General features: G+C 45.6%; 1 protein-coding gene across 13 annotated transcripts; it reads left to right on the forward strand.

Annotated features, from left to right (window-relative positions):
- The first annotated feature begins 533 nt into the window (after positions 1 to 533).
- Positions 534 to 27,772, forward strand: SMCO4 (single-pass membrane protein with coiled-coil domains 4). 13 transcript variants are annotated; one of them, XR_005816106.1, is made up of 8 exons: positions 534 to 828; positions 7,944 to 8,591; positions 19,824 to 19,996; positions 20,557 to 20,821; positions 22,003 to 22,180; positions 22,578 to 24,963; positions 25,108 to 25,325; positions 26,886 to 27,772. XR_005816106.1 is itself a non-coding variant. In XM_040544258.1 (2 exons), the coding sequence occupies exon 2, from the start codon at positions 27,018 to 27,020 to the stop codon at positions 27,195 to 27,197; it is 180 nt and encodes a 59-aa protein (XP_040400192.1). In that variant the 5' UTR covers positions 619 to 828; positions 26,886 to 27,017; the 3' UTR covers positions 27,198 to 27,344. The 13 variants fall into 13 exon arrangements, 2 of the variants coding, with proteins under 2 accessions (XP_040400192.1, XP_040400193.1); XR_005816108.1 differs by having other exon boundaries at positions 22,578 to 24,746; XR_005816107.1 differs by lacking the exon at positions 22,578 to 24,963.
- Positions 27,773 to 27,993: the final 221 nt, after the last annotated feature.

The following is a 27,993-nucleotide window of genomic DNA, read 5'->3' on the forward strand; positions in this document are numbered from 1 at the left end:
TGAATTCACATTCCCACTGTCCCCATTCACTTGGAGGACATGGGGGATCTCTCTCTGTGTGTTTGAGATGATCATTTCGGAGTTGGTAACAAGCGCTTCCCTCCCAATGCTATGCAAGAAAGTAATGTCAGTAATCTCCACTCTAATTCCACCTCTTTTCGCACTCCCTTATTTAATGAACAGACAAAAGCACTTGTGATAAGCCTTTTATTGCAACACCAGACAGAGAGATCTCCTCAGGAACAGACGATGATTTTGCGCTGGCCTTTTCAGCCAGCTGCCGTGCACCTGTCCCGTATGACCAGACACAGCGGGGGGCCGGTGGGGGGCTGATGCGGGACCAGTGGGGGACCAGGGGTCCGGTGGGGGACCAGTGGGGGTCCCTTCACCCTCTTCTACCGAGAAAAGCCGCCGAGGGGCTCCCCTGGCCGGTGCCCCCCCCGGGGAAGGCAGCGCTGAGGCGGCGGCCTCCCGGCCCCTCAGCTTCCCGCCCTCACCTCAGGGCTCGCCTCAGGGGCGCCCTGAGGGGAGCGGGGCGAAGCTGGGGGGGCAGCGGGACCCTCGGCGGGCGGCAGAGGGCGCCCCGAATTCCGTCAGAGAGGGGCCGGGAGGAGCCTCCGGCTCGGCTCGGCCGAGGAGGGAGGGAGGGGAGGAGGAGGAGGAGGAGGAGGCAGAGGAGGGAGCTGCCACGTCCTCTGCGCCGAGCGGCGCCAGCCCCCGCGCCTCACTCAGCCCCACGTGTGGCGGAGCGGGGAAGTTGCGGCGGGGAGCCCGGACTCTGCCCCTCTCTGGCCGCCCGTCCCTGCTCTCGGGAGGGCGCAGCTCCGAGTAAGGACTCGCGGCTGTCCCGGGGAGGAGGGGAGGGAAGGGAAGGGAGCGCTGAGGGGGGAGCGGTCGGGGCTCCGGGAGCCCGCTCCGGTCCCCCCTCCGGGGGGAGCCGCCGAACTGAGGGGCTCCGGGCCGGCCGGCTTCCCGAGGACTTTCGGGGGGCTCCGAGTGCTCCAGGGTGGTTAAAAGCGGAAAGTTTTGAAGTGAGGGGAAGCAGGGAGCCGGCCCCGGGAAGGAGGGACCCGGCTGTGAGGCGCCGGGGGCGGCCCGGCCCCGCCGGTGTTGAACGGCGACCCTGCTGGGGGGATCCGTGAGGAAAATAGCTCTTGGAAATGAGGAAAAAAATCTCCTCAAAAGGCTCGAAACTTCTTCATCTGGCGTCTATTTCTTTAATTTCGCTTCCTCAGTCGCGAGGACGATCGTGTGTGAGGAAGGACCGAGACTTGTGTTTAAGCAGCCGACCGAGGGGGGAAGTAAGCTCAGGAAAGCATTAAAAGGTGACCCAGGGGAAAGAAAAATAAGATAATCCGTTCTGAATGCAAATATGCTGGTTTTACCTCTTTCTTAAGCGCAGTGAATTCATTTGTTCGTGTGTTGTCCCTGCCGTGTGCTGCCGTGAGTTCAATTTGTAGCTTTTTTCGGTTCCCTGTACAGTTGGGTACCTTAAAAAATAATTTACTTTCCGCTATGTTTCTAAAGCCGTTATGCTTCACACCTTTTAAGACGGTAGGGAAAATAAATGTTGTCATGTTATGGAGATTTACATTCCGTGGTCCTGCCCCAAATTTGTGTCAGGTTTTTGCGGGCTCGAGCGGTGCCCGGCTCTGTTGGGGCCTCCTGGGGATTTTCGTGATCCTCTCAATTTGGAAAACCTGATTGTGTGTTATTTTTAGGTCTGTTGAAATTGTCTACTTTAAATAAAACAAAAGTCTTGCAGAAATTCCCTGACACCCTATTAAAAAAAAAAGAAGTTTCTAATTAGTGCATTTTTAATAACTTTTTCTCTCTCTTTTAACTGCCTTTAGTGGCCTATTTATACCACGCAGACCTCCTAGACTGAAGTTAAGAAGAAAGCAGGTTTTAGGCTGTTCTTAAGCTTTGTAGTTAGAAATTTCACTCATCTTTGTCAGATAAATGAACAGCTCGTTGTTATAGCAATTTTAGTTGTAACTTTCCCTCATGATGTGCAGGAAATGTAGAAGGGACATTTACCAACAGGGATTTGGAGTGTGGTTGTCAAATACCCTTTATAATGTAGGAAATTCTAGGAACTACCTGTTTCTTTAGTGCTCTTTCCAGCAGGGACTCGCACAACTGTTATCTTCTGCTCCTCAAGAGGGTTTTGGCGAAGCTGTTGACTGCAAATGCAGAGTGATATAGAAAAGCACGGACAGCACTGATACATACAGAGGTAAAAATGAGCCATTTACAGAGCTCTGGGCATCTTCAGAGGCTGCCAGAGTGGCTATCAGAAAGCCCTGTTTCTAGGGAGTCCTTAGCAGAACACCCTTCTGGGGTGTGACCAGTGCTCGCAGGCCAACAGGACTGTCCCTGTTTTGCCCCACGAGAGGGTGAGAGGTAACGGGCACAAACTGAAGCACGGAAGGTTCTGGCTCAATATGAGGGGGCACTTCTTTACTGTGAGGGTAACAGAGCAATGACACAGGGTGCCCAGAGAGATTGTGGAGCCTCCTCCTCTGGAGATACCCAAAACCTGCCCGGATGCCATCCTGTGCAGTGTGCTCTAGGTGACCCTGCTTGGCAGGGGGTTGGACTGGGGGATCTCCAGAGGTCCCTTCCAACCTCGGCCATTCTGCCACTCTGTGACTGACTTGCCTGAGACAAGATCTTAGCAGTGGCAGCGTGTCTGTGGAAGAGCACCTGGGCTGTGAGGTGATCCCAGATCCAGATCCTCCGCTTGAGCGGAGGTTGCGCTGTGTGAGGCAGCTGCCCTCAGTCACATTCCTAACTGCTCTTTTGGAGGAGTGCACAGCAACAGGTGAGAGAGTAGACAATCTCCTGGTCACTGCCTTATCAGTATGCTAGCAAAATAATATATATATACTTAAACTAATCATGTTTTTCCATGCATTAAATAGGCAGTAAAGTGCTTTTGCCTATCTATACAATATACATACTGATTAGGTGGTATGAGCTATCTTACGGGATGGTCGATTGACTACACAGTAAATCTTTTCGCTGTGGCACTTAACGGGTAAGGTAACAGTTTATTTGTTAATTTTTGTTACAAATTTTCCTTCTCCGTAGTCTTTCTCCCTTGCGTGTTACTTTGAAGCCCAACAAGACTTGGCCTGGTGCTGTGTGCATTACCTAGAAGCAGTGCTGTAGAGAAGCTGGAAAGGGAGAGTTTTCTCCAGGAAGAGTCGCAGGAGACCTGCCCTGGTTCAGCAGGTAGCAGTGCTGTCATGGGGACTGCACTTAAAGGAAGATTAATTTATCTTTTACAGTGGTATCAGGGCTTGAGAGAACTGAGCACGAATTCTCTCTGCTGAATTGGCTGGGTTTGCTTTTACTCTTACAGCTGTGTGTCCCAGCTACTCCCAAAGAGTCTGAGCTCTTCGAGAATGGATCTGGCATTTCTTGATTCAGCTATAAGGTCTGTGTGCTCCGGAGCAAAATGATCTGTCTGTCTCCCTGCTAGACTCTCCATGCACTGCAAGAAATATCTGTGGATTCATTGATGTCCTGTTGTCCCATAGCAATTTGTGTTGCGTGCAGATCTGAGCTGCTCTATTTTTTTTTTTTTTTTTGTGATAGTTGTTTGATTTCTCACAGCACGGAAAGATTTCTGTAATATCTGGCAAAGAGATCTTGGCTGTTGTCTTCTCAGGAGGTCTCCTGATGTTAATTGCTGTACAGGGCCACCAAGGCAACAGCAGGGCTGCTCTGTAAGACCACAAGGTCTTTAACCAGATGACATTTTTTATCACAAAATAAGGCATTCTGAGGGGCCTCCCTTGTCGTGATTTTGTGTGTCCATCCCCCCACCTCACCCCGCAACTATTATTATTATTATTTGAATAACCATTGCAATATCAGCTTTCTTGTAAGTGCTCAGTAAAGCTGAGAAGTTACCTTCCTTTCAGCCCATATGGGAAGGAGTTACGTTGACAGATGTGAGCTCTGTGAGGATTTGCTGAGCTCTTAATCCTGTTTGTGGCTAATAGGCCACGCTAATGTGGAAGGGCATCTCGTCTAGTGTATAAAGGTCTTAACTGCTGCTACCTTAGGGAAAGGTGCTGTTAAAATCCTGGAATTGTCTTAGCAGTAGTGGCAGTCCCAGAGGCTGTTGGTGTAAACCTCTGCAACAGTGCAGGCCTCCACCCATACTTTTTTTTTTTTTTGTGAGAGAGAATTTTACTTGTTAAGACAAAGCCTGAAATAATTGCTGTAGGCAATAGAGGAAGGAGGATCTGCACACTGGATGTGGCAGACAGCCAGAGACTGGATATTTGTGAGCCCTTTAGGCACACGTGTATCTTGAGGGGATGAGAATGTGTGATAATATTCTCTTTGTTGTCTTTTGCCCTACCCCTGGTTTGGTCTCAGGGTTTTTTATTCTTCTCCATCCCGCTTCTTTGATTTCTTGTACAGTGTTTTTAGTTGCAAAGAAGTTGGTCGCTTCTTTCTCCCTTTAAAATGTGAGCTCTTTGCTTTTAGATGTCAACGTGACTGGAAGTTTCTGGCCACTTGTTATCATTAGAAATCTTGGAGAATTTCTCGAAGCATAGGGCATGCACTGATTGAATTGTTCTGTGTTAAAGTTCTGAAGGGCTAAGCATAATTTTAAGTATATTAGCAACTTGGCAGAAACTTCTCTGCCTGGTCCATCAGTATTCCGGTCAAAACCTAATCTAAATAAATACTCTGCACTGATAGGATGTTCCCTGCAGTTCCGTGTGAGTGCAGAAGACACCGCTGTCCGCCCTGTGTAATTATTGCGTGCTGTTAAAGCACCTTTATTGGGGTCAAAGGAGTTCTGTGTAGTTAACTAGCGATACTCCTAGGGGCTGAAAGGCTTTCAAGCAAAGTAACCTGTTCCTTGTTGCTAATTTGCAATATAAAAGATGTGCAAGATAATGAGTGGCTTTAGTTCTCTGCTAAAACCAAATGGTTGGTGAAACCAGGACTACATGTATACATGGAAGACTGAGAGTGATTTGTGACACTGCCTTGCAATATGCGAGAAGCTCATTTTTTTGGTTTCTCTTGAATAGAGGTAGCTAACAGTGCCAAAAATACCTTTATTTTTGCCTTTATATCAAGCACTCACTATAACAGCTGCAAGGGAAGGCTTCTGTGACCATAATGTATTCCTTCTCTAACCGGCTTATAAAAATTGGACAAAATAATAGGGAGACTCAGTGAAAGTGTCAATCTTGAGGAACTCTTCTTTTCTTTAAACAGGTGGTAATGGTAATGCTGGGCTTTTCTCCATCCTTCACGGCTGCCTGTGGACTTCCTGAGGTGAAGGGGTTTAAAAAAGGGCTCTGCATGCAGGTTAGAGTGAGTGGGCTCTGGCCCACTCAGGTGGGTATTGGCTGCTAGAAAATTATGGCAGAAGGTGAGGAGACAAAAGCCCAAGGTTTTGTGAAGTGGCCAGACACGCAGTGGAAGAAATGCTGAAACTCATTATCAGACTCATCAGTGCCTGGGAGCCGGGCTGGAACGTGAACCCGTGACTGTCGCCTTAAGCCCTAGTGCCAGCTAGCCTCTTCTCTGCTCCCTTTCACAATTTTCATTTTATCTCCTGTTTGGATTGCACACGTTTGCCATTAGGCTTTTTCTAATGATCCTTTTCTTTGCACTCCAGTTATCTCTGTATTTCCTCCCTTTTTACCCCCAGCTGTTTTTTGTCACTTTGTCTAATATTTTTAGTCATATCGTTAGATTTTTTTTTTTTCCCCTCCCTCTGTGTCTCCCTCCCACAATGTTGTTTACATTGGTTCTTCCTTTACTTTCTTCTTCTTATATTTTTCCCCTTTTAACTCTCATCCTTAGAGGAACCAGTTTTACTTTTGGAGACCAGCCCTTTTGTATTGATTGCCAGCTGCATTTATTGAAACTAATTTGCATTCTCTGCTCTCATTGTGCTAGACAGAGGACTAGTGATTTTGCGTAGAGCTCTTTCCCCAAAGGCTTTGCTCAGAAATTGTCTCAGTATTTCACAAAAAGAGTGGAAAATAAAGAGCAACATCAGTGCAAAAGCTGCTTCTGCCTAAACTAATGTGTTTGTGCCTTTGTCACATGAAGAGCAGAAATGTGGCCGGCCCTGCTGCGGGCACGAGTGACTTCTCCAGGCTGAAGTGAGCTGGTGGCGTGGAGGAGTGCAGAATGCTGGGGCATTGGATTTGCTTACGTGGGCACCCCTTGGACTTGGCACTAGCAAACCCTTAGAAAGCTCTTAAAAAAATTAATAAGACCCTTAAAAACAAGACTCTTAAGAGGTGGGCCCCTAAAAATATTGATGGACCCTTAAAAATAAGACCTTTAAAACCCTTAAAGCTCTTAAAAAAATATTAAGAGTGCAAATATACTGTGGTTAAAGAGCTGAAGAGCTATGGCTGCAGGATGGTATAATTGGGGGAAAAAATTAAGCAGGTTAGGGTGGGCTTTAACACTCTAGGTAGCACCTGCCTTCAGTTAGGCTCTGTGATAAGGTCTAAGGGCCTTTAATAAGGCTCCGTGAGCCTTGTATTGCTACCTATAAAACCCTCGTGTTCAGCCCATCTTGATGTGGGCCTTTGTACCGTGTTAGAGGTATTAGATAATCATGCCTTGGATGTACCAAACCTCAGGGTGTATTCATCTTGTTCTCAGACTGCTTTCTATTTATAAATTGGTCTCACTGCCTTTTCACCATATGTCTTTTTTTTTTTTTTTGACACCTTGGTTTTGTATACTCAGAGAGTGGTTCTCTGACCATGATACGGTGCTTCATACCAGGCCTGGAGAGGAGGCGTGCTGTATAAATGCGTTATTAAAACTCACTGAAGCTCTTTGCCTCTAAAAAAAAGTTCATTTCCTAGCTTGTCTGCCTACTAGTCATTAGGTGGCTGTAGCATCTTTCGCTTTGTGTAGTGGCTTTGTGTCGTGAAAGACTTTGTGCTTGGTTTTGCCACCCAAGTAAAAGGATGACAGAAATAAGGAATGGTTCAGATGAAGCTGCGGGATGCAGCTTTTAGGTATAAAAGGGCACCATCAAACATAGCTTGGTGCATGGCTCTTGCCATACAAAGAACACTGAAGATCCCAGAGACTCTTCTTAGATCTTACTCGTGCCAGTATTAAGTACGGCTCTTATCCCCCAGCTGTGCCACAAAAAGGCTCGGGGAATACGTGTGTAGTTGGTCATTTTTATGACCTTAGGTCTGCCTAGAGACCTTTGCACTTACTGTACCGGGTCTCTCCACAACCCCAGCCCACCTGGCGCTGCAGTGCCACCTCCCTAGCAGTGGGAAAGCACGTTGCTAAACTTCAGGGTAGTTTAGGACAGAAACTGCAGATCTTAAATGGCTGGAGGGGGTTAGGTGGCGACGCTGCATAGCACTGCAAAAACAGGTTTACTGAACTGACGCTTTAAAGGAGTGGCCTGTAGCTGCAGTGTTATGATCTGTGAGGTGTGTTTGAAGGCGCGGAGTTATTTGTGCGGAAGGGCCTTAGCCTGGAGGAAGGGGGTGCAGGTCAACATCTTGCCTAAACATCTCGGTTTGGGGCTGCTTCTCAGGAGCCTGGATGCAGAACTGGGATTATTTCAGTCTGCAGACCGAGCCTTAGCCAGCTTCCCTCCATTGTTCAAATCTTTCCCACAGTGGTAAGAGAAACATTTGACAGGATAGAAAACACTGTCTTTAAAAGTAAGATTTGCCCTGAAATCTGATTGCCTTGAACTACTTCTAAGCGTTTTATATGTTTAAAAATTGGAACTGGCTTACTCTTTTTTCTGTTGCTAGTTTGTTTAGCGTGTTAACTCATATGGTACCTTCTAGCACAAACACTTCTGCCTTTTTTTTCCTCCCTTAATGACTTAAGTTGGGGAAAAGGGACAGAAAGATTTGAATACAAGCATTTTATTTTTTGTCCATGTCTTCCAGCTGTAGAACTGCCTTCCTGAGTGGGAGAATCAGAGAGTGAGACCTTTCTGTTCTGTGTCCAGAGTAAAACGCAGAAGCCAGCAGTAGCAGTTGGAGTGAGAACCCATTTGACTTTTTGGACCCTTGCCCTTGTTAATAACAACAGGATGGGTTATCGCTATTGAAAGCGGTGTGATTGTTTTTTTTGTTTTGTTTTAAAGAAAGGTATTAAATTTATTGCGTGTTAAAGGGGGAGCAGGGGTTGTTTCAAACACCCAAAGAAACCTGTAGGAATAAATCTTTGCAGGAAATTTAGTAACGGGCTGAAATATTCAAGTCGGTCTGTATTTATTAACATGAAGTTCCTCCCGGGCTAATTATCCCCCTCCCAACACCGACAGCATGTAGCTCTACAGTGCCTTGCAGGCGGACCTCCACTTCTGTCTACGCTCCTAAATAATTAGATAGGAGTTGGATCTTGTCTGTAAGCCACCTAGCTTTGTTATTTCAGTGCTCAATTTAAAAAGCAGCGCTGAGAGACTGGCCTTTTTAGCTTAAGCACAACACCTCTTTAATGAACTGCTGCAGCTTTTGAACTGGAGCTGGTTTGCATCGGATCTTCTCTGAACAGGAGTGAGGAAATTTGGGACCAGACGTTCCTCATGGCTGGTAAGTTTGGGAAGCTGCTAGGTGGTGTTTGTGTCCCTTCCTCATCTGCTGTTCTTGCTCCTGAGGTGCCCAGCTGCCAATGGGTAGGTACCCATGCACTTGATGCATACATTTTTAATGCCTGGATGCGTTTGCTTGGCAAAGATTGGTTTTCCAATGTCTCTCTTGCATCAGTGAAAAGAACCCAGTGGCCACAAAGCTTTTCTACTTCATGCACTTTGCCCTTTTCAATCACTTTGTGGTTTTGCAAGGATACAGTCCTGGATATTTTACAAATCCTGTGTTGCTGAGCTAAATGACATTTAAAAATAATTTATTTATTTATTGAGAGAAAGGTGTGTGCTTTGGTGATAAATGTGTGTTTTTCTCTGTATAACTTTATCTTTGCTCTGTGCCACGTGATCGTGAAGGAGAAATTCAGCACGAAGAGGTCTTCTGACAGGTTTTGGCCTTAGCAGCCCTCAGAAGCACAGGAGAGAAGGAGAGGAAGAATTAAGAGGAAGAGTTGCAGTGTGCAGAGTCTGAAGAATTACCATCAGTATTTCCAGTCCCTGTTTCATGTGCTGTAAGGAGAAAGTTGACTGAGGATGAAATCAGAGAGCTAGATAAGGCCCTACAAGCAGCAGAAGCTTTCTGGGCTGTGCTCAATCTTCTAAAATACAGTTTAAGAAATAGCCAAAAAAATGTGTTTTCCAGGGGCTGAAAAGATTTCTAGGTGGTGATTCCTGTTCATCTGTAAGCTTCAAATGCATTTGATAATCCCCATAAAATGTGATTCAAAAGTATTTTTAAGCTTAACCTTATTTTAATTAAAAAGAGGCATCATGGCAGGATATTCCACATTGCATGTTTGCTGAACCACATATGCTAGCTAGATAAATGACAGGAAATTTTGCTCTCTGCTGTTTATTTGCTGCTGTCTTTTGTGCCAAATTTAAGTTGTTGCAGGGTTGTTTTCTTTGGGAATTGAATGGGGATGCATTTTTCGCTGAATGTCTTCATTCTGTGAACGTTTTCATTTGTCGTGTGAAAATAATACGATGCAGCGGTACCAAAAATAAAGAAAAGTTAGGTTGTAGGCATGAATTGTATTGTCACCTACTTTTTTCAAGTAATAATTTCAGTAAAGGCTGAAGTTTTGTTAGTCTTGGGGAGATACAGTTGCTTTCCAAAATAAATATTATTTATGGAAGTTTCTTTCAAGTTATCTACGGGACAGTGAACACACAAGGTGGGGGGTGTATGTTTCCTTTGGAACGTACCTTTTCCAAATATATTTTTAAAGGCTGCTAATCTGTTTCCTGCCTGGGAAACCAAGGAAGTCAAGGCGAGAAGGAGGGTACGGCCATAGCTGTTACTTGAGTGCTGTGGCGTTTCTATGACTTCCATCTCCTGCGCAGTTACGGGCTCTGCAGGAAAGGGATATGCAACTTGTGCTGAAAACTTTCAGGTTTCCTATTTTTACGAGCACGCTGGTTTCTGGCTGAGCCACTTCACTTTGGCTGCTGGCCCTTCTCATCTTCCACCGCCCTAGGAGCTTCGTGGTCTCCGCAGGTCCTCGCCACCCTGGGTAGTTAAAGATCTCCTCCCTCCAGCCTCACGCTACCAGCAGCGTAGCAGCATCAGCTATGTGCCAGTCCCTCTGAATTCTGCTGCCGGTAATATTTCTTGTGAATAAAGTGTTGCTGTTACAGAATTCCAGGGAGCCCTGAATATAAATGTATCAATTATGTGTCAACACAACAGCATCTGTCGTTGAAATTGGGTATCATTTATTTGGCATCAGCATAGCGAAGATTTGGCTGGCAGCCAGGGTAAAATATTCCAGCAGAAAAAGCTGCAATGGGAGCCATCTCCGAAGTAATTCTCTGAAATTCAGGTGCTCTAACATCATCTCTTAATAAATTCTTAGACATTAGGGACCTTAAGCAAAAAGTTTTTCAGGTTTCAATTCATGTCTAGTTTTATTTCTCTTTCATGTTCAATTATTTTTTTGTTCTTGCTTTCTGAAGAGATGCAGACAAGGTGCTGGGATGTATACATCCTGCGATCTGAGATCCTTTTTTGACTTTAACTTTGCATTTCATATTCCAACACTTGTTTCTATAAAAATTCCAAGCGAATGCAATCGGTGATAGCTGCTTTGGGGAAACTTTGCTTAACTGTGAAAGAGGCAAGGCTTTTACGATAGGAGAGTTAGAAATGATATCTTTCCCCCTCAAAGATTAGTAATTGTTTTTTTTTTCTTTTTAACTTGTTCTCTCTAATCTTGCTTGCTTTTTCTTAGACCTTACCTAACTAAGTTTCATGTTCCCAGAGATGTGAGTGAGTCAGAAAGGTAAATTCAGAAAGTTAGGAAACCCTCAAGTCTGTTAGACACCCTGTTTGTCGTGGATGCACTTGCTGTGGTTCAGTAAGCATTTTAGGGCACCTGCGAGAAATCAGAAAGAGATCACTTTGCTTTTATGGAGGATTCTTATCATACTCGAAGGAGGTAAAGAAGCAACTCTTCTGTTGAATGGAATAGCTTGTAATGGCCAGCTGTTTGGTTCTGATGTAACTATCTTTGAAAAAAAGAATATAGGAAGCTCCGATTTGTCAAGCAGAAAATGTGTCAGAAAGATTTGGAGGTCATATAATGCATCCGCATTCCTACCTCGTTTCTTTTAACTGGCTAGGCTCCAAACAGTCTCTGTCCCCTCACCAAATTAACGATATTCGCTTGTGTGCTGAGGAATCTCCTTTCTAGGAAAGTGTTAAGAACAATGCAGAGATAAAAGTAGTTGGCAGAAAATATGCATCGGGTTTTCAGTGCTGGAAGAAAGGCTTGTAGAATAAAGATGAGCTTTTTTTTTTTTTCTTTTTCATTTTTTCCATGAGGTTTGAAGTCCTGTGAAGTTCAGTTTCTCTCAGAGGGGGGAGAACACCGAAAGGGAGGGAGGTCTATGGTAGTCTCTGCATTTTAATTGACTTAGTTTCTGTTTGGATAGAAAAGAAATAGTAAATTTGGATTAACTCTTAACTTTGTCCTGTCACAAGAAATCACAAGCCTGGAGTTAAGTAATGGAACCTTTTTAGGAAAATCGATGCTGCCTTATCCAAGCTCAATTTATTCAAGAGGTCAGCTCTGCTGCTGCCCTGGCAAAGCCTGAATGTAATGATTAACCTCTTTGTGACCGCTCACCTGACTGCTGCCTTTCCATGCGGTGTTTACGTAAGCATAAGCCGAGATGATAATGGAATGCTGCAGCAGAATTGTATGAGCTATTTGGGGGAAAATCTGTTTCCAAATCCTATGTGCTGCATGCATCAGCCCCGGTGAAAGCGAGAGAAGCCCGTTCAGAAATCCGATTAGCCGTCTGCTCTCCAGATGAGTTAAAATCGCTGTCCAACGTGGTTAGCAGGGAATCCAACCGGCGGCTCGGCTGGTAACAGTGCTGTCGCCTCGTATAGAGAGGTGAGGGCGTTCGTTTCAGCCACGTCGAGTGCCAAAGTGATACCCTGTAATAAATTTTAAAATCCTCTACGGAGCTGAACCCGGCACTGCCTTGTTCTGTTGTGTTGCCCTTCCATTCAGCAGATATCCTTGTGAGAGCTTGCAGAAGTGTCAGGTAAGCAGCGCCATTCGAGAGGAGGGAGAGCGTGCTTTGTGTGAGAGCAGCACGGAAAAGTGCGGTGTGAGGTCCAAGGTTCAAAGCAGAGTGGTGTCAAACGGTAGACGGTGTGCTTGCTGCAGCTGTGATCGTCTCCGTGACTTTCTGCAGCTTAAAACAAATCCGTAGTTCTTGTATTTACTTCCCAAAATTCTAGTTCAGAAGTAGCTTTAGTTAATGAAATAGCCCGTAAAGTGTAAGTTGTTTTTCTATTAAAACGGAGAATATCAAGAAGAGTCATTCTAATGCCAGCTGTACCTGCCTCCCTCAACCAGGGATCTGCAGCCCGCTTGGGATACGCAGATGCTCGTGTCCAGGGAGAGACCTGCCTGAAACCTGTGGGTAGCAACTGAGACAGGTTACCAGACTGGAAATGAACTCCTTTTGCTTCCTTCATCTTCAGTTCTTCCCACACGTGCATAGTCCTGTATCTTTTGAAAGTATCTTCTCTTGGTAGTTGTTGCTTCCCATCGGTGTTTGATTATCTTCTGTCTTCCACTTGAGGGAGAGGAATTTGGAGTGCCTTGATTCTTTTTTGGTTAAGTGCTGTACGCTTTTTAACTCTTGAGTTCCATCACGTTATTGTGAGCTTTGCCAGTGCTAAGTTAGTTTGTGCTTCGTTCTAAGCTTGCTCTGCTGAAATACGTGAATCCTGTGTTCCTTCTGCCCAGAGATTTATGAGCAATGCTGACTTGTTGCTACCATCTCCAGTTGTCTGAAAGCTGGTGTATTCCCTTGGCTTAATTTAGCACATTTGGGTGCTGGGTTGGTGGTTAGCAAGAAGCCCTGCTAAACCACTGCCTGGTTCTCCGACCAGATGTTTGGTTTATTTATCTCTGTGCCGAACATCCGTCACTTTTCTCTGTCTCTCTTCTTCCTCCCAGTTCAGATTAGTTTGTTTGAGGGAAATCGCATTTTCCTTTTCCGTGTTACTGGAAATTCAAATGACAAAATGTCCCATCTTCACTCTTAGGAGCTGAGAAGTGCTATTTTGAAGTGCCCTCATATTAAATTTTGGGGCCTCTGAATCTACTTTTGGCACTGCAGCTCTCGTACCGAGGCAGTGCACCTTTTACCTTGAGGACCAGCCTTCGTGGAGCAGTTTGCAAAGACAGTTCAGTACGTATCAAGTCAGCCCTGGAACCTTACACAAGCCGGTCTCCATCCACTTACCTCAAGGAAAACTGAGATGATTAATATTTATATAAAAGCTTTCATGTTTCCACAGTGAAACTGTCTCACTCTCAAAAGAAAAGGTGGCTTTTCCCCTGGTGACTTGGTGTGAAAACGCTTGCAAAGGCTTTCAGCGGCGCTGCATCCGAGGCAGGCATCAGCAGAAAAAACTAAGGTCGTCTTTAATTTGGTATTTCATTTCGTGAAATTGCCTACTCTGAGAGAAATAAAACATTTACGTGTATATTAACCAATGTTTGCCAGCTCCTGGAATAAAGCCAGTTCTCTCAGGGCCAAACAAACACTGAGTGAATGAGTAATAATCTGCCATTGTCACTCCTAATTTATGGATGGGCTGATAGAGCAATGTTTGCCATTTTAAGTTGTCCTATTTGCTTGAAAGGCTAAAAATCGTGATTAGCTGTGGAGGATCTACAGCATGCCTGTTTATAGCTGATTTCCTGAATGTAGCTGGTGCAAAACTTCCAAACCTCGCCGTGTGATAAGAAGTAACTGTGGAAGGGGATGAGAACACGGGAAGGTTACAGGAGTTTGGGGACAGTAATTTGGAAGCTGCAGGGAGAGGCTGAAAAATATATAACAGTGCCTCTTAAATGACCTGCAAGGTCCCCGTGCCTCGTTTATTTTTTGAGGAAGTCTGTGTTATCTCTTTCATGGTGGTACAGAGTTAAAAATCTGTGGATTCCTGAGATAATGGTTATACTGAGTTTGTATGGTTAAGAAGTAAGAACGAGAAGGAGAGCGCCACACTGAGTACTTTACAGAGATGTTTTATTGCGTCTCTGAGCCTTTTTATTTGCTTAATTTTTCAAGAAATGCAGTAAAAAGAGTTTTGAAAACTTCATTTTACACATTTTTGTGTGGTTTTCTAAGCTAACAGCAATCTTTGCAAGATTGGGATGATTAAAAACAGCAACAAGATTTTTTTATTTTTATTTTTTGGTTGAGAAAGCTGCATGTTTTTTAAAGGGAGTGCTTAAAATCCTTCCCCTCTGAGGCCCACATTAAATACTGCAGAGAGGCAAGTAGCACAGCATCCCTCTGGAGGAGGATCTGAGGCATAAAGAGTCACTCCTGGGATGAAATTCTCCTCGGGCTGTCCTGTGAATTTGTCTGCGAGATCCCTTGGCAGGCTGCGGAGGAGCCTGCAACACCGCCCCTAAACGCATCGGCGGGAGCTGGAGGAGAATTCCAGACCTCACAGGACAGCTGCCCCGGGAAAATCCACAGTGCGGAGATGAGAACGATAACTGATGTCCCTCTTTAATGACCTGGATCCCATCCACATCTTTTATTTGATTTCCTTACAGCTTTTTCTTCCGTGTGCTGTTTGGAAGCAGTGGAAGCTGACCCAGCAGAGGCACCTGGGGCTGGGGCTCCCCCTGAAAGGTCAGACCCGGGGCTTAACCCTGCCCTGCAGAGCCTGAGCTGCCTCTTGGCGGTCACGGGTGCTTTGAGGAGACAGGAAACTAATATATCTCTGGTTTGAGAGGTCAAATTACACGGGATCCAAGCCCTGTGTCTGCAGGGTGGTGAGCAGGCTCCTTCCAACAGCCATTCCCTGCACACCCACGGTTCCCAAACCGCCCACGGGCCCTACGGATGTAAATTGTTGCAGGTTCAGGGGAAAACCTGAAGTGATTTGCTTGCTGAATTCCTGCCCTTGCATTTAACCAGAAGATACCCTACCAAACGTGGCTGAGGTGAGCGAGGAAACAAAGCGAGCTGCATTTTCGAGAGCAGGTCAGTTGGATGTTGATAAAAATGAGAAGAAAAAAGACAAGCACTCTCAAAACAAAACCAAAACCCAACAACAAAACCCACAAACCCAACAGCCTGGAGGAGTTTCTTGAAGTTGCTCCAAAATAGGGAACTCTTGAGATTAATCTGCATCAATCCATAGGAAGAAAGAAAGATGCCTACTCAGGTCTCAGCAGCAGCAGGTGCCCGCAGTATTATAAATAGAAAGCAACACAAATTGCGGTGCTTATTCAATTTGCCTTTATGATGCTTTGAAGAGTTGTAATGGAACAGAAAAACTACCGCAGGAGCTGGCTTAGGAGGGTGGCTTAAATAGCTGTGCTGCCAAAGAAACCAGAACATAAGCTAGAATAACGGGTAGGCTTGTTCAGGAGAGGTTATCTAGCAGCAATTTGTCCTGACCAAGGAGAGGGTGACTGAGAGCTTTGGAGGGATGTGATCGAACAGTAGAGGGCTTAATTTGTTGGACGGTTTTAGTATGGTATTGAGTTTTAATGTATTTTCCAGGAGATTGCACCGTAATCCTTTCTAGAGCTTACGCTTCTCAAGTTTTTCCTTGTTTCCCTTTCCCCTAGCTGACCAAAATTAATTCTGTGGGAAACGTTCACGCTTGGGAAACGGACTGGTTCAGGATGTTTGCTGCCTTTTTGGATAAGGCTTTGGTGAGCGTTATATGTCATCCAGCATTTCTAAAGCTACTGAAACCCTGTAGGGTCTCCACAGTGAGGTGGCTGAGCTAAGAAAGTAAACCAGCTCAGAGCAGCAGGCTCGGCTGACAGAGAAGCCATTAAAAATGAATCAAAACCTGCTTTTTTTTTTTTTTTTCTTTAATGAGATGCTCAAATTGATTTTATTTAACAGGGAGCATACTAGGAAATTGCAGCGTGGGAAAATCAGACCGCACGTTTGGGAGCTGTGAGCTGGCCTGCGCGAGATGCTGGATCCTGCTGCTCCCGGGAGGGATGAGATGTGCTGTGGGACTATGTCGCAGATCTCCTTGGGTCCTACACACCCTCTAAAGCAGCTGGTGTGCCACACTAACCCCTTGAAATGATTTAGCTGTGGTTAGCAATTCTGGAACGGGACTGCCTTGGGAAAGTTTGGCTCAGCGGGGAATGAAGCCGGGACGCTGCGCTGGGTGCGTCGGCGGTGACTTTGAGAGCACTGAGAACACAGCAGAGTACTTGAAAAACAACCCAGGCAGAAAGGAATAAATGTGAAGGGAGCAAATAAATACTGTTACATAGGGAATATCGTGTTTTGGTCTGGGTAAATGCTTTAGAAGATCACTCGTAATTTCTGGTGGCTGAATTCTGGTGTTGAATCAATAGCTGCTTGCTGAGCACCGAGAGGAACTTGCGAGGCCCCCTCCTTTGACTACCTGTGCTTGCTTGTAATGGACTTCCATTATACACGCAGCTCCACGCCGTTTGCTTCTGTCTTGAGTTGTCTTGAGCGTCTGGAGCAGATGGAAAGCCCTGGCAGAGGGCACGTCCAAAGGTGGTGCCAGAGCCACTGCTGCAGAACTGCCAAGGCAAAACCAGGCTTGTGTCTGGGGGATGGCTCAGCTGGGAAACTCCCTTTGCTTCCAGCGTGCAAAACTTTTTATTCATCCATCTCTTAATTTTTTTTTTTATTTTTTTTAGGTCTTAATTAAACTTTCTGCATTGAAATTAGTTTACATTAATGTCACACTGTCTTATTATGTGCAAATTGACAGACACTAACAGGGATTTGATCAGCCTAATCCAGCTGTATGTAATTATGTGCCTTCTCCTTAAATAATTGCAAGCAGAGTCTATCAATCATGGCAGGGGAGCCTGCTGCTTTATTATAATGTGGGATTGTTTAGTGAAATGCAATAAGGCTTCAGGTTTAAGCCGGGAAGTAAACAGAATGAGACTTTAATGAGAGCACTGGTAGGAAGACAAAAATCCCCACCCATCCTGTGTTGCAAGTCTCAGTTCTTACCTTCCCTTCCCCCCAAAGGTGTCCTGATTGCACTGTTGTCGCAATGTTTGAGCGCGTTGCTGTAATTTGAAAGGAGTCTGGGGAAACTGCAGGTTTCTGGCTGTCAGAGGAGTTCCAGCCTCACCAGTGGTGCTGTTCTAATGCAAGGTGGGTTTTGTTTCACTCACTGATAACTCAATTACCCGGATCAAACAAGGGAGCGCAGAAGGCGGCGGAGGTGGAAATGAACTCAGCCACGCCACAGCTAAGCAAAACGCTGTGAGACGCTTGCCCTGCTTGGAAAACAAGTGGCTGAGGGAGGCTCCTTTCCTGCGGAGATGGGAAAGAGGTTCCTCTATCACACACGCTCACCTCAACGACTGTATTTGGGTTGACTTCTGTGTTAGTTCCTCTGTCCTGTCATGCAGCCCTCCCCTGGCATGTGCACAAGAAGGGAGAGACAGGCACGGTGCCAGCAGTCTTTCCTCAGCCTCCTACTGAAAAACCAGCTGTGCCAAGAAAAGCTTGAAAAACCAGAACTTCAAACAAGCCCTGAAGCGGGTGAGTTTGAGATCAGAACCCCTTGTTCGACTGCATCCAGTTCCAGGACACTCCATAAATTGGCAAGCTTCGCTGTCAGGGCAGCGCTGTCCGTTTTCCCCTGCAGGACTGGCTCGGGAGGCTTTCAGGAGCCCAGATACACATCAGTTTTGATTTCTGTTATTGTGGAGAGTTCCATAACTTGAGCCAGAAGAGGGAGATTTCCCTTTGTGCCTTCCAAGGAGGCTGTTTCACAAGAAATCTGAGCATTCACAGATTGTCTTGTGGTCAGGAAGCACACATGTTGTTTCTAGATGTTGTCCTGGTGTCTCGGGAGCTGTTTCTCAGCTTTCCTCTTCTGTTGGTCAGTCTCCATCGTTCCAGCAGCCCCGCTGCCACCTCAAGCTCATCCCTTGCCTTTGGGTTTTTGTGGTTTTAGGCTCCGCAATCCATTCTTGCTGTGGGCACGGATTTTTTTCCCTGCCAAGCTTTAGTCGGGACTGAACTTTCAGTGCCAAAGTTTTAATGACAGCAGAGTTATAATGAAAAGCAGTGACAGTCCCTCAACTCTCGTGTTTGCATTACAAAACCCTAACGTCAGCCTTCAGACTTGCAGGCATTCTGCCTCGCTCGTGTCTTAGGGATCTGCTTCAAACATATTTGCAGCGATGCCGTCTCACAGAGTGACTTTGTTGGGAAGCCGGTAGTTTGAACCGGAGGAGTGCCAACCAGAACGCACGTGCTGGAACATAAAAAATGAGAATTTCCCGTTTAGGATGTAGAGTTTCCCATTACCGGCTCAGAGGATGAGCGCTGCTGGGGCGGCAGCTCAGTTTGTGGAGCTGAGGTAGCCGGGACAGCCCAGGGCTCGGTGGGCTGCTGGCCCTGGTGCAGTTGTAGTGGCAAACAAAACGTCATTTTCGTGCCGTACTCCTTTTGCTGCACAGAGGCCAAACGCTCGGAGTTAATCTGGGAAAGCAGCACATGAATTTTAAGGAATTTGACACCGGTGGCTATTGTGTTTATTTAACGTGGCTATTTAGAAACAGTTTGAATTTCTGTAAACGCAGTGGAAAGATAAATGTTTCGTGTCCACCGGATTTTTGTCAGGAACAGCTGAGAAAGCTAGTTTTCAAGAAAACGGCTGAGCAAATACATGATGTGAAGTCATATGCTAGGTGTTGTGGTTTGCTGCCCTTCTGTGCAAGATCATCTGTGGCTGCAGATGTGGAGAATGGCAAGCTTTTTTCTTCCAGCCCTGCCTTGGGAACTGAAATCGTGCAGAGACAGAAATTACACGTTTGTTTTCCTCGTGTTTTCAGTAAATATTATTCCCACTTCGTCATTGGACTGCCTCTTGCAGAAGCTGTCTTGATACCGATTCTTTATCTACAAGGAAAAATCTTGGTTATTTGTCCCCCTGTTCGGAGAGCAGAAGGACTCGCCTTTTTATCTTTCATTCAGTTCTCTGCTGTGTCTTTGCCGTATTCAGGGCAGGTTGGATTGCTCTGCACTGGATGTCTGTGCCTAAAATACCAGCACCTCGTCTCTCTTTAACAACACCTTCCCAGACGCAGAAATCCGCGGCTTTTTGTTTCTAATATAGATTACTCGCTGCCTCCAAGTCCTCGGAATTGTGAAAATCGTATTGAAACAGCTTTTCGTTTTGACGGCCTTGCACTCCCTGACTTCCTGGCAGTACTCAGTGATGGCTTTCATTTTCCAAATGCTGCGAGTAGTTTGGAGACTCTCAAAGCTACATTTGCAGTAAATGTGATGTTGCAGTAATGACGGGTCAATTCAGATTTAGGTCGGTAATTTGGCAAAAAAAAAAAGGAAAAAGAAGAAGTAAAAACAACCACCACCAAAAAACTCACCCCCCAACTTTCACTAAAAAATAATGCTAAACCGACTTCAAGCAGCATTTTAATAATTCCATATTGTTATGTGCGTAATTAAAAGCTTTTGCCCTCGAAGAAGGGGTTGTTTTGATTTGTTAATCCTGATTCTTTGCTGCAGTGAAATAGGCTGAGGTAGATTCTTACGGTATTAAGGATCGGCTTCACGCCGTGGTGCGAAAATCCATTTTTCACAGAGCCAAAATTTTTCTCTTAATGCTTTTCCTCACTTTTAGCACTCCGAAATCATGACAGATAGCGTCACTGAAACATGAAGATTTCAATTTTAGCACTGCAAGTATTGTCTTCAGCTACTCGCCAGCTCCGCCTCGTAACTTCTGCCTGGAAGCAGTGGGCATGGTGACCCAGAGCATCTGATAGCACAGGAGCCAAAGTTACCCGTATCGCGGTGAGCTCTTCCCACGCTCCTTCCTCACTCAGTTGCCTTTGTTTCAGTAGGGGGACAGCTCGTACAAATTAAAAGTTTATTTTTTTGAGCAGATAATGGTTGTTTCTCCATGTTAATGGTCCCCCGGAGCTGCGCGTCAGGGCCAGAAGGAACTGTACTGCAACTGGAATTATTCGCTCCATCGCGAGGCTGCTTTTGTGTTGCTGGAAGTGGGTTTGGGGGAGGAGGGAGGGAGGGTGTGATGGGGATTAAAGCGTTATGTTAATCTTCTGGGCAGGCCCGCTCTTTAGGGTTCAGCTGTTTCAGTCAAATTGACAGATCTCTGCTCTCTCCATCTCCGTCACCCACACAAAGGGTTGCATAGAACATTTTGCTCCTTTGGAGCTCGTCAAATAACAAAGGTTTTGAAACTTATCATTTTACACTTAGTGTTTTAGAAGTAGCATGATTGTGCTTGGACGTGGTTGGGAATATAGCTGGACAGTAAGTGCTACGGTTGGATAAAAACTGTTAGAATCGTGCTTTTTTTTTTTTTTTTTTTTTTTTTTTTTTCCCCTCAGAGTCAGGTTTGCAGAAGCGTGAGGTGCCTGGTGTTGGACAAAAAACGCAGGAGCAGTTTTGGCTTGTGACTGCAGGAGCTGGGTGTTAGCAGGTCTGAGTTCTTCTGCAAGTCCCACAGGGCACCCAGGTCGTCTGAAGGAATGAAGGGAAGATGCAAGGGTTTTCACTTTTCTCTTACACCTGTGAAAACCGAAGCACAAGAAAAACAAGTGGCGGAGCTGGACCTTGGCCTGGCTGGTCGGAGAGGCTGCGTGCAGACCCGAGGTCTCTGAAGACCCCATCCAGAGCTCTGTGCACATGTGTTGCTCTTCGGAAATCTGTCCTGAGCTCCTGCTGAAATACTTTTTAAAATTCCTATTTAGCTGCATCTCTTAAGCTGGCCAAATCACATTAGAAATTGGTGACCTTGCCGGTGCTGTCGTAGCAATGGCCAGACCCGAGAGCTGCAGGAAAGCCAATCCCCTGGCCAAAATGTGGTATTTCACCTCAAGGTGAAATCAGCTGTGGAGTAAATCTGTGCTCCGTAGGGTAGTCTAAAGCAAACCTTTCTTTTATTAAATTTTACCTGGGGCTTGTATAACAATGTCACACACAGTTCAATCATTAAAAAAAATAAATAAATCATCTGTGTGGTTTCAGAGGCAGGAAATAAAGTGGGGTCTAAGCAGCAGCTAGACGTTAACGAAGGCGGAACTGTGGTGCTGTTATTTCTGCCAAGTTGCCGGCCACAGGCACCCTGTGGTGGCCAGTCCCCGTGTCACATTTCCTTCATCTCTGTCAGGAGCTGCCACCTCCTCGTGGTGGTGGCCTCTTTCCATCTTTCCATCCTTGGGGCTCTGCTCCTGTTCCAGCCTGTAGGGCACTGCAGTGCACTGAAGTTGCAAGTCTGGTTACAGAAAAAAGGAACAAGGTGATAGGTTTGTGGGTTTGGGTTCTTCCTCTTGACTTACTTTTGGTTCTGATGTATTCTAGTGACTGGGAACTACTGGTTTTAGGGGCTTTTTGACGCTGCAGTAAGGCGAAGAGCGTTGTCTGCTTACATATCTTGTGTTCTTTTTCCCTCCCGTTGGCAAGCAATTTGAATACAGCGTGTCCTCCTGGTCTCCTGTTCTGTTGTTTGTTTGTTTGTAATGGCTCAGTAACATACGTGGCCCTAGGGGAAAATTTAAATGATAAAAATTAATTCTTGTTGGGTTGTTTGTTTGAATTTCAAGGCGATTCGCCGTCCCAGAAATGTTACAGTGTCGGGAGCAGGATCCTGGGGCCAGGTTAATCCAAAGTGGCTCACAAACGCTTGTAATTCTGGATTTGGAGAGAAATTATTCAGCTTAATGTGGTTAATACATTCATGCTGTAACAGCAGTGATAATAAGTTCCTCAGATGTCTAGACGTGTGATTACACTAAGAGCAGATAAACGAAATCTTTTGTGCATGTTGCTTGTAGGAGGAGATCCAGAAGTGCAGTACTCAGCGGGCACCCGCGCAGCCGGAGTCGGCTCTGCCTTTCCTGGCGCCCGGGAGCAGCCATGTGAGGAGCCATGTGAGGAGCTTCTACCTGCAGATCACTAATGGCCAGGGTTAATTTTACAACAAAAGGAGGCAGCGGATTGCCAGAAATTCAGGTTGGAAGATTGTTGATGTGTTTTGAAGGCTGTCAGTCCCCGTAGGTGTTACTACAGCCTCGCCCCTGCTTAACCACATTTGAGTTGCCTTAAGGTGTTGCCAGATGCTTCAGCATCGGTGTGAGTAACTTCAGCAAGCCTACTGATTTGTGCTCTTAGGTGTTGAGGTTAGCTCTGCAAACCAGTTCAGAGCAATTTAACCCAGAAATTAGAATGAAGAACATTTTTACATGTAAAAAGCAGTTTGGATGATGGGCAGAGAGGAGCGTAATCGCACTGGCTAGACTTTGAGCCAGGACAGGAAAGTTGTGAGTTGTTATTACGCTGAAGAACAACGTTTTTAGGTATGTCCTCACTGGCTTGAACTTTCCATGTTTTGTTCTGCTTGAAACTGTAGTTTTTCAGGGTCAAGTTGTAGCACTGCAGTGTCAGAGAGAAGAGGCAGCCTCTGAAATGGATGTTCCAAACAGCTACACCCTGTCACTGCTTGCCATTCATAAAAGGAAGGTGAAGTTAAAGACAGGCTGTTGTGGACTGCAGATGTTCCACTTCTACTGGACTCTGTTAATCTTTTCTGTTGGTATTCCTGCAAATGTCCCAGCTGGAGGAGTCACTGACCAGCAAAAGCAGTAGCTGACCCAGTTTGGTGTTCATTTCCAGCGTCGGAGGTGCTTGGGCTGGGTTGAGCAGTTCCTAGAAATGGGAGGCAGCCTCAGGGGGATGCATACAGCGTGTGACAGCACTTGGAGTGGAAAGAAGACTCTCAGCTTCTGTTTGAGGAGAAAAGGCAAGTTTCCAGCTCTCCTGCAGAGTGAGTACGCTGGTCACTGAGCTTGGAAATGAGTTTGCACAAGACTGGAGTACACCGAAGCCATCGCTTTCTCATCACCCTTCTGAGAGCAGCTTGATCTGAGACACAGGCAGTGCTAACTAGATTATTAATTACAGGCATCCTGATGCTATATTATCTCCTTCCACTCCTTGTCCAAGTTTGGCCTTTCCAGTGGGCAAGCGGGACAATTAGTGGCCAGTGAAGCCCATGTGTGGCTAGTGAGAGGCCTGGAAGTGGATAAGGACGGCTGTGACCCTTACTCTGCTTGCACAACACGGGCCACAAAATTTTGTCTTATGCAGCTGAACATCAGTTTTTAAGCACTGCTCTGCACCAGCAGGAATACACCTGCACGTACATGTACAATGTCCTGGACCTTTCCTGTGGGTGAATTCTCCTGCAGAAACCACACAGGCTTCTAGAGGCAGCAGGAGCCTGGCAGCAGCTTGCAGAGCCTGGCTGATTCATTTCTGTGGTTTAGGTAGGATGAACCCCGAGGCTCATCTGGCTAAAAACTGTAGGCTGGTTTCTGCACAAGGCCATCTCTGCTGGTAGCAAAGCCAAGTAGCCCGGTCTACTGGAAGCGTGTTTGAAGATCGATGCCAGATTCCCAAACTGGAGAGCATCAGCTTGCGACTCAAGTGGTGCTGACATTTGCAGGAAGGCTTTATGTTCCAAGCCATCAGATGCTAGCTAGTGTATGTAATTAACTTGGTATCATTTTGCTTCACAATGAAATATTCAAAAGAGACTTGATGTTTCTAATGTCTGGGTAGCAAGTGATGCTGTGTAGAGCAAGGCATACGTTTATTGTTTGAGAGCTTGGTTTCATGGCAACTCCTGTTTGTTACTATGTTACGCAGAAAGTCCCAAAGGATTTCACTGTCCATCACTTCTTAGGTCTTGTGAGTAATCCAGACACAAAACCCACTGACGTGCACTAACAGTAGAAACAGAAAACAATATGAAAATACGTGAAACGCATCTCTAGTTATCCCAGGGGATAAACGTAAAGCTCTGTTTTGCATAGTAGTTTCTCCAGAGTTCGGTAACAAAGCTTGTGACCAGAGTAGGAGGAAAATGGAAACTGGAGGAGAAAAACAGAGATTTGTTTTTCCCCAGAGGAATCTAAGAATAAGTTGGAAAAGTGATTAACAAAACAACAACAACAACAAAAAAAAAACAGCCTCCCCCCAAAACACAGTTTGCAGAAGTTGCAATACCAAAGACTTTCTCCTGAGTCAATAAGAGAGATGAGGATTTGACGAAAGGAACAGGTAACGTTTAGAAATCAGGTAGTCTTATTTGATTAAACAGACTGGAACAGGGTGTGGTGTATTTGCTCCATCCCTTTCCTATTTGCCTCCTTGCTGTGAAGTTCACTGACCACTTCTGGTCTCTAAATACGTTCTGCATTTCAACTCTAGTGCTGCAGCTGGCGGAAGGAAGACTTTCTAAGACTTGAACTTTGTCTCCTCTTTTGAGAATCACCCCAGCCACCCAAATTTCCCTTTTATGCTTTATCAACACTGACGGGAACTGTTTGCCTCGGAGGCCAGGTTGAATTTACGGAGTTTAAGATCAGAAGAAGCTGGCAAGGTGTGCACATGGGATGCTGAAGGAGCAACCCCAGCTGCCCATGGGTCCTTCACACTGGGCTTGTTCCTCTGGATGGCACCCAGGGAGGACCTCGTACAGACAGACAGACAGACGTACAGACCTGCTGGTTTGCTGGTGGGTTCCCAACGCCACAGGATCGTTCTGCTAGTCTGGTCGCTTCCGTGGCTTTGGGTTGGTGGAGTTGTTCCGCATTGTACCCGAATGATGACCTGATGATGAAACATCTCGCCAACCTAACCGACTGGATGAGATTCACAACAGGCAGCTTGCTGTTAGGAGAAGGGATGAAAGAAAGGATGAAAGCCCTTCTGCAGCTGCACCTAGCTGATAGGTGGGGATTCTTGTTTTGGACGTGGGCATTTTAGTCTGGTTTTGCTTCTGTCGTCAGCCTGACGAACAGGGTTGAGTGATAACACCAGCAGGAAGAATCTCACTTTCAGTGAAAACCACTTTTTTTTTCTTTTTTTTTTTTAAGGCAGTCATAAGACAACTTGTAATGTTGACCAAGATGATGCATCGAGAAGAAATCGTGCCCGTGGTGAACTGCGAGCGCGTTGCAGCTTTGCTTGTTGCCGTGTGCTCACCACCTGCAGCAGCACGCTAACATCGGGTTTATATTGCGATAGAAAAAAAGAGAGAAAGGAAAGAGGCAGTTGCAGTCACCCACTAATTTCTTCAAAAGTTTAATTCCCGGTATGTTGAGTGATGGGAAACCATCAGTTCCTATTCAGTTGAACCAAAAGTTGACTGCACAGCAGCAGTAACTGTTCCACCCCCAATTTGTGCTCAGATACAAGTGGCCTGCATGCAGCGGCGGCAGCGGGGACATGGCAAAGAGGAACAGAGCCAGCTGGCAGGCCCTCTCCCTCCCCCAGCCCAGGCAGTGAGTTACACAGCTGCAGGCAGTGTCGGGGGAGAGAAAAACTTCCCTGCGCCCTTGGGTTCGGGAATACAAGCACCTCCTAATGCTCCTTCTTTCAGGAAGGCTTCACATGGTGCGGTGTTTTTGTTAATCCTGCCTGAGAGTTCCTTCTGCTTTTCTAAACCAGTGCGGTTGATGCTCCAGAGCAACTAGCTTATTAATGACTGCTTGTCTAAGACAGCGATTTGTCAGCAGGCTGATTAGCACTTAGGATGTGTTTTTTTTTTTTTTTTTTCTCCATAGAAAAATGACAGCTGTAATGAGAGTGACAGCACTGAGTCATGTTATGGTTTAGGCTATGTTCTGTAAATTAAGCAGCTCTTTCCCCACGTTCCTTCCTGTTAGAGTACCCTTTATTCCCATAAATACCAGGTGTGGATGATAAATGCTTAATGCTTTTCCTTATGACAGGCTGCGTGCTTGCCCTTCCTGGTTCTGCAGATTTGTGGGGAGCCACAGACCTTTGGTTGGGAGCCTGCTGCTCTTACAAGACGGGGCAGCTGGTGCTCTGTGTTGACGCAAGACTAATTCATATTATTTTCATTAAGTCTTTAGCTGTGTTATCTTGTTTGCCTGGGAGGATAAAATGTATGGTGCTGGGCTTTGTTTCCAGCTTAATACAGGGCAAGTTCAGTGCTCCTGGGCGAATGGACACACCACGACAAACTGCTGTAGTTTATCCTGGGGAAATGTTGCTGGACATCGAGGTCCTGGAGCGTGTCCAGAGAAGGGCTACGAAGCTGGTGAAGGGCCTGGAGCACAAGTCCTGTGAGGAGCGGCTGAGGGAACTGGGGGTGTTTGGTCTGGAGAAGAGGAGGCTCAGGGGAGACCTCATTGCTCTCTGCAACTACCTGAAAGGAAGGTGTGGGGAGCTGGGGGTCGGCCTCTTCTCACAGGTAACTAGTGATAGGACCAGAGGGGATGGCCTCAAGTTGCACCAGGGGAGGTTCAGGTTGGAAATGAGCAGACATTTCTTCTCAGAAGGAGCAGTCAGGCCTTGGGACGGGTTGCCCAGGGAGGTGTCACCGTCCCTGGGGGTGTTCAAGGAGAGGTTGGACGTGGTGCTTAGGGACGTGGTTTGGTGGATGACATTGGTGGTAGGGGGATGGTTGGACCAGATGATCTTGGAGGTCTTTCCCAACCTTCATGTTTCTATGATTCTATGATGAAGTGAACGAACACACTGCAATTCAATTTCATTGAGAAAAGCTGAGTGAGTTGATGCCAGTTAGGGAGAAGCTTTACCAAGTGAGGCTGGAAATAGTTTTAATAACTGTATTATATATATAGATTTTGCTCAAAGACTTGCATTTTTCCCCCTTCTCTTGCAGTTAGTTGCACAGCCATCCGTTTGAAGGAGACGGAATATTTCAGCCCCTTGCCTCGAGAGACCTTGGCCCATCTTCTGCAGCTCAACTCCCCTCACTCCTCCGCTTTGGCAACCAAAAGATCCTCAGGGGAAAATGAGGCAGCTAAGAGGAAAGCCCAAAAAAGAGACCTCCAAAGACAAAAAGGAGAGGAAACAGGCGATGCAAGAGGCCCGGCAACAGATCACCACCGTAGTGCTTCCCACGCTGGCCATCGTAGTACTGCTGATTGTGGTGTTTGTTTATGTAGCAACTCGTCCAAATACGACTGAATGATGCGGCGCTTCGGACTTTCTACCTTTGGGTTATTAATGCTTTTATCAAGAGCCAAAAGAAACTCTCTGCCACTCCTGATACTTTACAAAAGAACTTGCTGGTGTCTTCGGTCTTTTCTCTTGGTTAGGGTTCCACAGTTTCTCTTTAGGAATGTAACATAAAACGTATTAGTGAATGTGCCAGTACGTTTTATGGTCCAGTTCATGTGCCTTTCAGACTTTTAAAATGGTGTTTTTCTGAAATCTGTTTGAAGTTCTATATTGTAAAAGGAAATTCTGTTCTGCTATAAATTTGTAAAAAAATCAGCTTTCAGCTTTTATCACTGTTATGGAAAATGTTGCTCCCATGAGCTCCTGTCTGTCTATTTCAGAACTTCCAAAGAAGTACATTTCTTCTTTGTACTTAATGTCATATGAAATGCTTTGATTCAGAAAGGATATATTTATTTTTTGAATAAAAGAGAGAAGTCTTACTTGGAATGTTATTTTGCAAAAAAAAAAATGTGGCTTAATTGTGAAAGCCTATACTGTGTAATAATTTTTTCATTAAACACTATATAGTTCACTCAAAAAAAATCTTTTTTTTTTTTTCTTTCTTTGCAATGAGATGAGAATATGCAAGATGAATACTTCAGGATCCACCAGATCCAGGAATATCAGAAAAGCTGGAAAAGCAGATTCTACCATTTCTGCCATTTATGGTGAAATCGCTAGTAACTACGTAAACACAGAGAGTTGTTTATATGCATGTTAAATATTTAAATCCATAAAGTGGCAATAAAAGGTGGTTTTGGATA

The sequence above is a fragment of the Cygnus olor genome, chromosome 1 (genome assembly GCF_009769625.2).
Source record: "Cygnus olor isolate bCygOlo1 chromosome 1, bCygOlo1.pri.v2, whole genome shotgun sequence".
Classification (NCBI taxonomy): Eukaryota; Metazoa; Chordata; class Aves; order Anseriformes; family Anatidae; genus Cygnus; species Cygnus olor.